Genomic DNA, 13,574 nt, shown 5'->3' on the forward strand with positions numbered 1-13,574 from the left:
TTCTTCTTCTTCTTCTTCTTCTTCTTCTTCTTCTTCTTCTTCTTCTTCTTCTTCTTCTTCTTCTTCTCTTTGAAGGTGTAGTTCATCTTACCTCCAAGCAGGGACATTTCCATCACCCAAAGAAGCTCTTCGCAAGGCCTTCTCTTTGGAGCGACAGAGCCCTCGCCCCGCTGCAGAATGATCCAGGCTGACTTTTGAGTTTTTGACCTTGCGGTAAGATCAACGTTGCAAGGAGCCCTCTCAGGACGGAGAGGAAGAAGGGCGGTTTGTCTGTGTCCGAGACGAGGTCCTCCCATCCGACAGAAACCTGGAAGCCTCTGCAAACATGAGCGACTTCTGGCACAAGCTAGGTTGCTGCGTTGTAGAAAAACCGCAGCCGGTGAGTGGTTTTCTTGATTCTTCGGTGTTCCCTGAGTGCTCAGGGGATGTTGCCTTGACTTGGGCGAATGTCCGTTGCCACCTTTATGCTTTTTCTGCTTTCAATGCCACCGCACCGTCTCCCCTTCAGACAGTGTGGGAGGAAGATCATACACACTGCAACGAGATGGGGATACAAACCCACCGGGACATCTGAGAATAGGCCACCTCCCTGGCATCCAGTGACATTGACAAGGCCCATGGGCTGACCTATGCCAGCTTGGGTGTAATTGACATGGTCAATTGACACCCAAGTTGCCACTGACGAGGCCAGGAGAAAGCTATGCCAGTCTCTGGTGAAACTGACATTGTCAAAGGAAAGAGATGTCAATTTCACACACCCCAAAGGACCCATTGTCAGAGAAACTGATGAGGCCAGGAGAAAGTCCTATGCCTAGGGTGACCATATGGAAAAGAGGACAGGGCTCCTGTATCTTTCACATAGGAAAAAAAAAAAGAATTTCAGCAGGTCTCATTTGTTTGCATGCAGCACCTGGTGAAATTCCCTCTTCGCCATAATAGTTAAAGCTGCAGGAGCCTTGCCCTCTTGACCAGATACAAAAGGGGGCGGGGATCCTGCAGCTTTAACTGTTGTGGTGAAGAGGGGATTTCACCAGGTGCTGCATGCATACACAGAACTCCTGCTGAAATCCCATTTTCTATACAACTCTTAAAGATGCAGGAGCCTGGTCCTCCTTTCCATATGGTCACCCTACCTATGCCCACCAGGGCAGGGTCTCCTAAAACTGACCTGGGCAGAGGAAATTCCTGTCAGTTTCTGCCAATAACCCTTTCAGAGGAACTGGTAAGGCCTATCCCTCACCCCCCCCCCCCCCCGTCATTTCCAGTGAAAGTGACATGGTCGGAAGAAAACCTTTTTGGTTTCACACAATATCCTCCTTCAGAGAAATTGGCAAAGTGCCCCAGACAGCTCCTTTAGAGTTCTGACTAGTTCTGACTGGAACTGATGCGGCATCCCACTGACATCAGAGCTCCACCAGGTTGGACTAGATTACTACAAATGAGAAGGATCTTGGAATTGTTGTAGATCGCAAGCTGATTATGAGCCAACAGTGCGATATGGCTGCAAGAAAGGCAAATGCGATTTTGGGCTGCATTAATAGAAGTATAGCTTCCAAATCACGTGAGGTACTGGTTCCTCTCTATTCGGCCCTGGTTAGGCCTCATCTAGAGTATTGCATCCAGTTCTGGGCTCCACAATTCAAGAAGGACACAGACAAGCTGGAGCGTGTTCAGAGGAGGGCAACCAGGATGATCAGGGGTCTGGAAACAAAGCCCTATGAAGAGAGACTGAAAGAACTGGGCATGTTTAGCCTGGAGAAGAGAAGATTGAGGAGACATGATAGCACTCTTCAAATACTTAAAAGGTTGTCACACAGAGGAGGGCCAGGATCTCTTCTTGATCCTCCCAGAGTGCAGGACACGGAATAACAGGCTCAAGTTACAGGAAGCCAGATTCCAGCTGGACATCAGGAAAAACTTCCTGACTGTTAGAGCAGTACGACAATGGAATCAGTTACCTAGGGAGGTTGTGGGCTCTCCCACACTAGAGGCCTTCAAGAAGCAGCTAGACAACCATCTGTCAGGGATGCTTTAGGGTGGATTCTTGCATTGAGCAGGGGGTTGGACTAGATGGTCTTAAAGACCCCTTCCAACTCTACTATGTTATGATTCTATGATCTCCAAGGCTCCCTTCCAACTATGACCATCCATCTCTGTGTGTGTGACACACACACACACACACACACAAAGCAGTTTATCCAGCAACCGTTTCACACATCTAAGCCAGTTCGACAGGAACCCGAGGACAGATTGTGAGTCCGTCTGTTCCCCCCCCCCCCCACTTCCTCCCCCGCCAAAACACACATGCCAAGCTGTTGCGCTATGTCGGAATTTCTGATAAAGTTCCTTCCTCCCTGCTCTCCTTCCTCCGCCCCCGAGCATTGCGGGACAGGAATCTGGGGGCATCAGCTGCCAAGACTCCATCTCTCCGAAGCACTGAGCTCGCTTGGGCAGAAATGGCAGGAATGCAATTAACCTCTTGGTGGGCCGAGCCAGGTTCCAGCTCATTGACTCTTGCCTGCTCTCTGCGTCGGGCCAGGCGGGCTGTGGCAGGCTTGCTTGTCGTGCCTCCATCGTTGCATTAGAAGCACAGAATAGTAGAGTTGGAAGGGGCCTACAAGGCCATCAAGTCCAACCCCGTGCTCAATGCAGGAATCCACCTTAAAGCATCCCTGACAGATGGCTCTCCAGCTGCCTCTTGAAGGCCTCGAGTGTGGGAGAGCCCACAACCTCCCTAGGTCACTGGTTCCATTGTCGTACTGCTATAACAGCCAGGAGGTTCTTCCAGATGTCCAGCCAGAATCTGGCTTCCTGTAACTTGAGCCCATTATTCTGTGTCCTGCACTCTGGGAGGAGCAAGAAGAGATCTCGGCCCTCCTCTGTGGGACAACCTTTTAAGTATTTGAAGAGTGCTCTCATGTCTCCCCTCAATCTTCTCTTCCCCAGGCTAAACAGGCCCAGTTCTTTCAGTCTCTCCTCATGGGGCTTTGTTTCCAGACCCCTGATCATCCTGGTTGCCCTCCTCTGAACACGCTCCAGCAATGGGAAGGACAGCAATGGACAGGGTTGCACATATCTAGCATATATTGAGGGTTCTAGGTTCCTAGAATCATAGAATCATAGAATAGCAGAGTTGGAAGGGACCTATAAGGCCATTGAGTCCAATCTCCCGCTCAGTGCAGGAATCCACCCTAAAGTATCCCTGGCAGATGGCTGTCCAGCTGCCTCTTGAAAGCCTGTAGTGTGGGAGAGCCCGCAACCTCCCTAGGTCACTGGTTCCATTGTCGTACTGCTCTAACAGTCAGGAGGTTTTTCCTGATGTCTAGCCGGAATCTGGCTTCCTGTCACTTGAGCCCATGATTCTATGTCCTGAACTCTGAAAGGAGCAAGAAGAGATCCCAGCCCTCCTCTGTGTGACAACCTTAAACCTGTTACCCCTCACCAGCACCCGTGCACAGAGTATTTCTTTCAGAGCCTAAAAACCTAAAATTACACACACACACACACACACACACACACACAGAGAGAGAGAGAGAGAGAGAGAGAGAGAGAGAGAGAGAACTTCTTTGCAATGGACATAGTGTGTGTCCCTGTTTTCTTGGAATGATGATTCCAAAGAAGGTTGGGCTTATGAAACTTGACATAAATAGTCATGGGCCTAGGGTGTCACTTAGCCACCCTAGACCTATTTCTCAGGGCCCTGAACCTATTTCATTGATTTCCTCTTCCTGCAGCAACTTTTGCCATGAAGGAGGCCCTTTTCAAGGAATGGGGGTGCAGCTGCAGAGGGAAGGGTTAACGTTCTCTTCCCACACGCTGCAACACGCATACCCACCAAAGAAAAAAAAACCCACCAAAAACTTCCTCTGCATGGCTGTTAGAGCCGGTGTGGTGTAGTGGTTAGGGTGTTGGATCCGGGTTCAAGTCCTCACTTGGACATGAAGCTCGTTAGAAGAATCATAGAATCGTAGAGTTAGAAGGGACCTATAAGGCCATTGAGTCCAACCCCATAGAAGACTACTGACTCTCAGCCTAGCCTACCTCACAGGGTTGTTGTGAGGATAAAACGGAGAGGAGGCGAAGGACCATGTAAGTCACCTCAGTTTCCTTGCAAGAGGAAAAAAGGCAGGCTAGAATATATATAGGGTGACCATCTGAAAAGGAGGACAGGGCTCCTGTATCTTTAACAGTTGAATAGCAAAGGGAATTTCAGCAGGTGTCATTTGCGTGCATGCAGCACCAGGTGAAATTCCCTCTTCATCACAACAGTTAAAGCTGCAGCAGCTATACTAGAGCGACCAGATACAAAAGAGGGCAGGGCTCCTGCAGCTTTAACTCTTGTGATGAAGAGGGGATTTCACCCAGTGCTGCACGCATACAAAGGACACTTGCTGCAATTCCCTTTTCTGTACAACTGTTAAAAATACAGAAGCCCTGTCCTCCTTTCCATAGGGTCACCCTCAGCTTATTTTCAAAAACCTTTTCCCCATTGGTTTGTGGTGTTCTAGATAAGGGTACAGACGAATGGAATATTTTATTTGAGACTATTTGGATGAGAAATGAAATTGGCCTCCCTGGGACATTTAAATCAATCCTATTTACTTCTAAATTTGGATATGTACACACAAATCTTTTTTTAGGGCTCAATCCTACGCATGTTTAAACAAGGAAAAAAATCCTACAAGTCCCAGCGTCCTCCAGTTCTGACATTCCTACCATCTGAGGCAGGGTGGCCTGGGTAAAGCTGGGAGTTGCAGGACTTTTTCGCTGTCTAACCATGCACAGGATTGCGCCCTTAAATGCCTCGCCCACAGCCATGCTCCAGCTGTGGTTAACGTTGTTTTCTCTTCTTCATTTTCGCCTTTCTCTCCTTCATTTCTCTCTCTCTCTCTCTCTCTCTCTCTCTCTTCTGTTTCGTTCCCCCTGCAGAAGAGGAAGAGGCGACGAATCGACCGTAGCATGATTGGCGAGCCCATGAATTTCGTCCACCTGACACACATCGGGTCCGGAGACATGGCCAACGAAGGCCTCCCCATGGTACGAAGGCCTCCCTCTCTGGTTTCAGCCTCATGGATGTCTGTGTGCTGGCATGCGGAGAAGGAAGGAGGATGTGTTACACGATAGACTTGCAGATATTGTTGCTGGCTGTTATGATTGTCTCTCTTAAGAACATCAGAAGTGCCCTGCTGGAGCAGACCAAGGGTCCATCTAGTCCAGTAGTCTGTTCGCACAGTGGCCAACCGGCCATCGGCCAGGGATGAACAAGCAAGACATGGTGCAACAGCATCCTCCCACCCATGTTCCCCAGCAAATGGGGCACACAGGCTTATTGCCTCGAATACTGGAGATACGTAGCACACAACCATCAGGGCTAGTAGCCATGGATAGCCTTCTCCTCCTCCAGGAACTTATCCAACCCCCTTTTCAAGCCATCCAAAGTGGTGGCCATCACTACATCTTGTGGCAGTGAGTTCCATAGTTTAACCCTGCGTGGTGTGAAGAAGTCCTTCCTTTTATTTGTCCTGGGTCTCCCACCCATCAGCTTCATGGGATGACCCCTCTATTATTTTGAGAGAGGGAGAAAAATGTCTCCACATTCTCCACACCACCAAGAATAATTTTGTACACCTCTATCAGGTCTCCCATTAGCCTCCTTTTTTACAAACCAAACAATCCCAGTTGATGCAACCTTCCCTCGTAGGGGAGATGCTCCAGCCCCTGAATCCTTTTCGTTGCCCTTTTCTGCACTTTTTCCAGCTCTATAATATCCTTTTTTTTTAAGCTGTGGTGACCAGAACTGTACACAGTATTCTAAGTGTGGTCACACCATTGATTTGTATAAGGGCAGTACGATACGGGCTGTTTTATCCTCAATTCCTTTTCTTATCATGCCTAACATGGAGTTTGCCTTCTTTACAGCGGCCGCACGCTGGGCGGACATTCTCATCAAGCTGTCCACCACAATCCCAAGATCTCTTTCTTGTTCGGTCGCCATCAGCTCAGATCCCATTAGGTTATACTTGAAGTATAACCTTTTCTCGCTTGTGGCGGTTCTTTCTACGCAGATATGATGGGCTTTGCCAAGTCTTTTACTGTCTGTTACTGACTCAGGAATTTCCTAAGAACTGAGCATGTTTTTAAGTATGCTTTCTGGATTAAAGAAACAACAACCCTGCATGTGAGATGCAAAGACACACGTTGCATCCAGTCTAGCCTGGCCCTGAAAAGCTGAGAAGCCAGGCAGTGGAGTGGGGAGGTTATATTTAGATCCCTGCAGGAAGGAAATACTAACTGCTCAAAGATCCCCTCTAGCGGCCGACTGTGAATATGAGCTGTTGCACTCCATGGGAATATATTTTATCAGAGTCCACAAGCTTTCGCCCTAAGTAAACTAGCGTCAGATCTTCCAAGATGGTTAACTTTATTTTTAATGCCCCCTCCGCCTCCGCATGACCTCTGCAAATACCAATTGCTTGTTAAAGTGTTACAGACGTCACTTCATCTACGGTAACCATATGAAAAGGAGGGCAGGGCTCCTATATCTTTAGCAAGTTGCATAGAAAGTTGCTATATCTTTAGCAAGTTGCATAGAAATGGGAATTTCAGCAGGTGTCATTTGTATATATAGAGAACCTGGTGAAATCCCCTCTTCATCACAGCAGTTAAAGCTGCAGGAGCTATACTAAAGTGACCAGATTTAAAAGAGGGCAGGGCTCCTGCAGCTTTAACTGTTTCACAGAGAAGGGAATTTCAGCAGGTGTCATTTGTATATATAGAGAACCTGGTGAAATCCCCTCTCCATCACAGCAGTTAAAGCTGCAGGAGTTATACTAGAGTGACCAGATTTAAAAGAGGGCAGAGCTCCTGCAGCTTTAACAGTTGCATAGAGAAGGGAATTTCAGCAGGTGTCATTTGTATATATAGAGAACCTGGTGAAATCCCCTCTTCATCACAGCAGTTAAAGCTGCAGGAGCTATACTAGAGTGACCAGATTTAAAAGAGGGCAGGGCTCCTGCAGCTTTAACTGTTGCATAGAGAAGGGAATTTCAGCAGGTGTCATTTGTATATATAGAGAACCTGGTGAAATCCCCTCTTCATCACAGCAGTTAAAGCTGCAGGAGTTATACTAGAGTGACCAGATTTAAAAGAGGGCAGCTTTAACGGTTGTGATGAAGAGGGGAATTCACCAGGTTCTCCATATATACAAACGACACCTGCTGAAATTCCCTTTTCAATACAGCTGTTAAAGATACAGGAGCCCGGTCCTCCTTCCCGCAGGGTCACCCTACTTCATCCAGAGATCTGTCATGATTTGCACTTTTCTTCCTGTTTTTATTTATTTTTTCCCCCTTTCTCTGTTCCTTTTCTTTTCCACCTGTAAATGTTTGGCTCTTCCTAGGCTTGGGGAAAGGAGCCTAAAAGGCTGTATAAGTTCCATCCGCAGTTTGGGAGCCACCAACGAAAAGGTCCCGCTCGCAAGTCATCACCCACCGAATCTCCATAGCTTTATCGACTGCTCCCTTTGAGCGTGCAGAGTTGGAAGGCATATTCCCGCTGAGAGAGCTCTGTAGCAGGGGTGCAAGGAATTAAAGGTGGTTTTTTGGGGGGGCGGGGGACAATTCTTATATCATCTCTCTCTCTCTCTCTCTTCCTGCAGACAGGAGCGGTCCAGGAAATGCGATCCAAATGCGGCCGAGAACGACAGTGGAGCAATTCTCGAGTTTTGTAGCTCTGTGGGGCATAACCCCTCCTCCCTCCAATTTCTTCAGTGTAAGTGCTTGGCTAGGTTTGAAAATTCCCCTCCAAAGGGTAGAATCATAGAATCATAGAATAGCAGAGTTGGAAGGGGCCTACAAGGCCATCTAGTCCAACCCCCTGCTCAATGCAGGAATCCACCCTAAAGCATCCCTGACAGATGGCTGTCCAGCTGCCTCTTGAAGGCCTCTAGTGTGGGAGAGCCCACAACCTCCCTAGGTCACTGATTCCACCGTCGCACTGCTCTAACAGTCAGGAAGTTTTTCCTGATGTCCAGCCGGAATCTGACTTCCTTTAACTTGAGCCCGTTATTCCGTGTCCTGCACTCTGGGAGGATCGAGAAGAGATCCTGGCCCTCCTCTGTGTGACAACCTTTCAAGTCTTTGAAGAGTGCTGTCATGTCTCCCCTCCATCTTCTCTTCTCCAGGCTAAACATGCCCAGTTCTTTCAGTCTCTCTTCATAGGGCTTTGTTTCTAGACCCCTGATCATCCCGGTTGCCCTCCTCTGAACACGCTCCAGCTTGTCTGCATCCTTCTTGAATTGTGTAGCCCAGAACTGGACACAATACTCTAAATGAGTATTCCCCGTCTGTGACAGATTACTGAGGACTAGCTGCCTGAGAGATCCCATGAAGCCGGATGTCCACATTCCTCTTCCCAAGGGTTCAACAACCAACCCATTCAGTTGTTAAATCATACAGCTGTTGATTTCCCCCCAATCCAGCAAACACTATATTATTTCTGTCAATCTGTCAGTGGTCAGGGCCGGGCAAAGCTGATAAAAGGCCCGCCGGGCAAGATAGGAAATGAGCATTTCAAACTGCTCATTAAGTATTTTTTTAATCCGTTCTAAATACATATGAACTAGAACGACTTATAAAAAAAAGTAATGGCAAGCACTTTTATTCTAGATGTATATAAGACATCACTTATATACAAGCGACTTTGTCCAGGGGGTCTCGTAGTAGGGCCCCCTCAAAATCATCCCCACTAACCTCCCCCCCCCCCCCGCTCAGCCCTGTCAGTGGTCGCGATCCGCCCCAGGAACACCCTGGCGCAACGCCGAAGCAAAGTCAAAGACGGTGGCGACCTCACAGCAGAGCAAAACGTCACGGTACGTCCCCGACTTTTTAAAACCGCAGCTTTGGGGGAAAAGCCCCACGGTGGCTGCGAATTGGCGTCCCCGTCGTGTAACTCACGCAGCGCCACTGCGCAGCCACCACGGGGTGCCTAGAGGGCATATAGACAGCCCCAGGAGTTCTTTGGACCTTCCCGTAACACACTTTTCCCGTCCCGCCAGTTCACAGAGGGAAACGCAGTCACGCGTGTTCTAATCTGGTTTTGCTTTTGCTTCCTCCCCCCCCCCCCCCCCGGTCCCCTTTCTTGCAGGTTTCAGGGCTAACCAATAAAAACCAAAAAGCAACAAGAAGAAGAAAAGAAAAACAACAAAAAGAAAGAAATATGTATAAAAGCAGCCTTCGCTTGAATCATACGACCTCTTTCATCTCGTGGAAACGGGCGGCGATGTCCTGCACAGTCCTCACCCAGTAACTTTTGCACGTTGATCCCGAACGTTCCAATTTTGATTTATTTGTGGGGGATTTGTTTTATGTTTTCGTTAAGAGCAGCAGCAGCAGCAAAATACCCGCGGCGCCTGACCCTAACTAGCCCTCACCACCCGCGTAGAACTGGTTGATTGAATCGGAAGTTCTCTTTCACGCCGCTTTTCTCCCAACCCGTCTCAGCGAATGGCCGTCACGCCTGTCTCCGTTTTTATTTGTGACTTTTCAAAAGACGGGGCTGTAAGATTCTACAGTGTTTTATGCCCTACGCTTCAGCGACTAAGAGAAACAACCTACCGGCCATGAGTTTCGTTTCTATTTTCAACGGCATTGTCTTTTTTTCTCTCTCTCTCATCTGGAAGAGCCATCACAAAGACTGAGTTGTGGGAGGCGTTTCTCCCCACGTTAGCTTATCCACTGGATTTTTTATTTTTTTAAATTCTCAAGAGTTTATCCAAAGCTCAGGGCTGTATCATGAGGCAAGATTTTGGGGGTGCCTTTAAGAACAGGAGAGAGACAGATGCAGCCACGGGGTGCAATCCTGTGGGACGTTGCTCTCTGTAAACCACATTCAGGAGATGTACAAGGGCGTAGTTGGTGACGGCCTTGGCACTGGCCAGCTGTCACCCTCACTGTTTTGCTGAGGCTTGCACAGGGAAACACCCCTGTGGGTTGTTCCCCCCACTAAATCAGGAGGAAGGGTGGGGTGGTTTCAAATTTTCTGCCCCGCACCAAATGTTTCAGGCTGGCTTCGCCTCCTCTTCATTCCAAAGCTTATAGCCTCAGAACCCTTGAAACGTTGACGCTGCAGATTCTCGGATGCGGCAGCCTCTGTACATGGGACTTCGTCCGTGAAAGGCAGGATGGGAGGGACTTCAGAGAGGCTCAGATGCAGCAGAACAACTTGGTCTCCTCAGCTGGGAGAGCTAAAGAAAAGAGGACTTCCATTCTCCCCCCCCCCCCCGCCCCAGCTCACAGACAACAATGTCATCACCTTTTACTATGCAAACGTTAAAGTAGCGGCTATCAAGAGAACTGAGCACTGCCGGGAAACAAACCCAGTGTTCCTGTTAACAGGTGCTGAGTTGTGTGAAGCATTTAATTCTAAGTAGGGAGGAGAAACTGTTTGCAGATATTTCGTCCCCTGGATCCTGCTAAAAGGTGAATTATATCCACCGGCGTTTGATCTCTGGATATATCCTTATTTCCTCTGGTCTGACGCAGGAAGGCTCTTGCGTGGGTTTTTAATGAAGCTGGGGGTCGCTTGGGGATCCCCTCCCAGAACTGTGGTCCCAAATAACTCCCATCGCTTATTACTTTGGCACTGTTAAGGCCTAATAAGACACCCAAATTTTCTGTCTGTTTTCTCCTCCTCTTGGATCGTTGCTTTTATGCACACATACTTTTCAAAGAGGAGAAAGTCCAGTCCTGGAGGAATATATGGGATTTCAATTCCCAAACTGGTCTCTTTTTTTGAAGATCTGGAAGATTTTTCAGCCCTGACAGGTGGGGTCTCTCTCTCTCTCTCTCTCTCTCTCTCTCTCTCTCTCTCTCTCTCTTTCTGTGGCATAATTTGCAGAGAACATGATGCCAACATGGCTGAACACTGGAATCAACTAAGTTTCCACTGCAAAAAAGGAGCCCATTTTTTCCCCTGTTAGTATTGTTATTCTAATTTTGTTTCTAGAAGCGCCACTGGGAAATGGCAGATTTATATGCGTGTTGGTTTCGCAGCGGGAAACGAAACAGAACAACAACGAAAATTAGCCTTTTCAGATCAGGAGGGACTAGAGCTCAGTACTGTTCACCGCAGGACAATTTTGAAATAGACGAAATCCTTCTGGGCCGGCTCTATCTCTTTTCTGCGCTATTGATGCCGAGGAAGAAAAATTATCTTTTCAACCGGGGTACCTTTCTAGGGACTGCCGTTTTTGATTCTTCGTTTGAAAGCAGAGACGGCGCATTGGAAAATGAGAAATTTACACGAAACTGTCTTTTCTCAAGCCAGCTGCCTTCTTTCGTGCCGTGCAGTTTTCCAATTCTATAACGGAGAGGAGGCGCAAGCCAAATTAAATGTGACATTATTCACGGCTTTTGTCCTCGCCTGGCTGTTCCGCTACCCAGCCAGCTTGAGGAACCAAGCACTGGTTTAATTTAGGCAGCTCCCTTGCATTTTCTCCCGTCCCATCCTGGATTTCTTTCCCCTGCCTTTTAACACCTGCACGACAGGCAGGACTACAACAGGTGAAGCCCGTTGCGTTTGCTCCGCTTTATTCACAAAGGTTAAAACTTCCCTCCTAAGGTTTAGTTACTATCAGTAAGAGCTTTAAGCTAAAGTAGGCTGGATTTCGGCCTGCAAGCTGAAAAAGTTTTAACATTCCTGATCTACGAGATGTCCGTTTCAGGGGAGAGGTCCCCCCCCCCCCAAAATGAGGCAGGCGGCTCAAACCAGCGAGCCAAGCTGTGTTCTGAAAGAAGGGAAAGTCAAACAGCTCCAGACGTCCCTGAAGCAAATTCCTTTTCAACTCCGCCTTCCCAAACTTATCCATATCTTTGTACTCTGGTTTCGTCTGGAGCGATTTTCATCTCTCAAAGTCGGTTTCCCTTAAAATGGCTAAAACCGGCTTAGAACCACATCTGTATTCTTCTGCCGGCTTTTTGGGGGGTACCCTGTTCCTTTGATCCTGCTGTATCACACACACACACACACACACACACACACACACACTGAAAACTGCTGTGTGGGGTTTCTCTCCCCCACCCACCCTCACTTCCCCTAATAACTTTAATTGGTAGTTTGATGTAAAATTCTAGCTTTGCCACGTGTGTTTTCCCCAGCTGGTCTGGTGCTAAAATGAAAAGAAAGAATAGCAGAGCTATTCTAATGCGTTTAGTAGCTAGAAAGGTTTTTCTTCTATGACTTTGTGTGTGTGTGTAAACAAGGGAATTATTGTGTGCAGGGTGGGGAGGGAAACCAAATAGAACAGGGAGGTGTTCACCAGCCATCCACACTCAGAAATTTCTTTGGGATCTGCTGCCTGGCAGAACTGCCAGCGAAAATCCTCAACCTGCTTTCGTCTTTTCTCGCCTCCGAGAAGGCGTGACGGGTGGGACAGGCCAGCGGAAGACTTTGTACAGCATCTGTCTCCTTTTCCACCTGTTTCAAAGCTTCTGTACTCTCTCCAATCCCCGATACACACCTCACTCTCCATCCTCTTCCAGAAAGTGTGATGTACGCTTGAAAAATTAAATGGCAAAAAGTAAATTTTAAAAATTGTCGTGATCATTTACAAACCCACCACCACCACAAAAACCCAACGCCCCCCAAGAGTATGTCTGCCTGCCGTTTCTCTTCCCAATGGCCTCCCGTTGCGTTCCTTCAGCTTGAGCTGCTGCGAAAAAACATGTAGGTTACAAAAATGTACAAGAAGAGAAAGGTCAGTTGGGTCATTCATGTCTAGTCCACATAACCGTCTAAAAGGGGTAACTAGCAATTACCAAGCTGAGGAACTGACTAGAGATCAGGGGCAGGGAAGTCTTCCTGTTGTCATATGGACTACAACTCCCATCCTCCCCAGGACAGAGCACGTGCTTTGCACGCAGACGGTCTCAGCTTCCCGTGTCCCTATTTCAATCCGCCTTTATTCAGAACCATGAGGACTAGCGTCTTCATTTTTAGGGAAAGGGCCTTAACTCGGTGGTAGAGTGTTGTTTTACATCAGAAGGTGCCAGGTTCAATTCCCGACCTCTCCAGGTAGAGCTGGGGAAAACTCCTGCCTGAAACCCTACTGAATTGCTGCTGCCAGTCAGCGTCCCCAATATTAGCCATGCCATGGGAATTGGAGGAACTCTTGGCAACTCGTAGGAGTGGGTCCCTCCTGGGCTGTGGGCCCTCGGTAAATGCCCAACTATGCTGACCCCTGGACACCAGCATTGCCACCCCTCCTGCCTAGGCAATTGCGCCCGTTGTCCATCATCTCTGTAATCGAAGAGAAGAAGAAATCTCAGACGTATGCAGGAATCTGGTGTTTTTATTAAGCTTTTCGCTTCATGATAAAGCAGCTCCGTAGGACGGTGCGGGAGGTGGCCACGGAGGTGCCTTCCTTCCAGTATGGCTCCAGTTTTGGGGGTGCTGCATCAGCCAATACTCGTACAACACACCCACCCTCACCTAACCTCACCCAATCAAAGGGCCCTTCTGGTTTCTCGCAAATAAAGGCATTTTGCTTCTTAAAATAAAGACAAGCGATTTCGTTT

The 13,574-nt window shown here is 48.2% G+C and overlaps 2 protein-coding genes across 2 annotated transcripts in view; one reads left to right on the forward strand and one right to left on the reverse strand.

The window, feature by feature from the left end:
• The window catches only part of CDC42SE1 (CDC42 small effector 1), a 39,488-nt gene extending 27,752 nt beyond the window's left edge, over positions 1 to 11,736 (forward strand). Inside the window, exons 2-5 of the mRNA XM_063145749.1 lie at positions 76 to 379; positions 4,930 to 5,037; positions 7,658 to 7,770; positions 9,145 to 11,736. Coding sequence (XP_063001819.1) covers positions 326 to 379; positions 4,930 to 5,037; positions 7,658 to 7,729 — 234 coding nt within the window. The 5' untranslated portion in view covers positions 76 to 325 and the 3' untranslated portion in view covers positions 7,730 to 7,770; positions 9,145 to 11,736. The remainder of the gene's footprint in view (positions 1 to 75; positions 380 to 4,929; positions 5,038 to 7,657; positions 7,771 to 9,144) is intronic.
• The window catches only part of BNIPL (BCL2 interacting protein like), a 276,141-nt gene that overhangs the window by 234,755 nt on the left and 27,812 nt on the right, over positions 1 to 13,574 (reverse strand). The window lies entirely within an intron of this gene.

This window comes from Elgaria multicarinata, chromosome 21 (genome assembly GCF_023053635.1).
Source record: "Elgaria multicarinata webbii isolate HBS135686 ecotype San Diego chromosome 21, rElgMul1.1.pri, whole genome shotgun sequence".
NCBI lineage: Eukaryota > Metazoa > Chordata > Lepidosauria > Squamata > Anguidae > Elgaria > Elgaria multicarinata.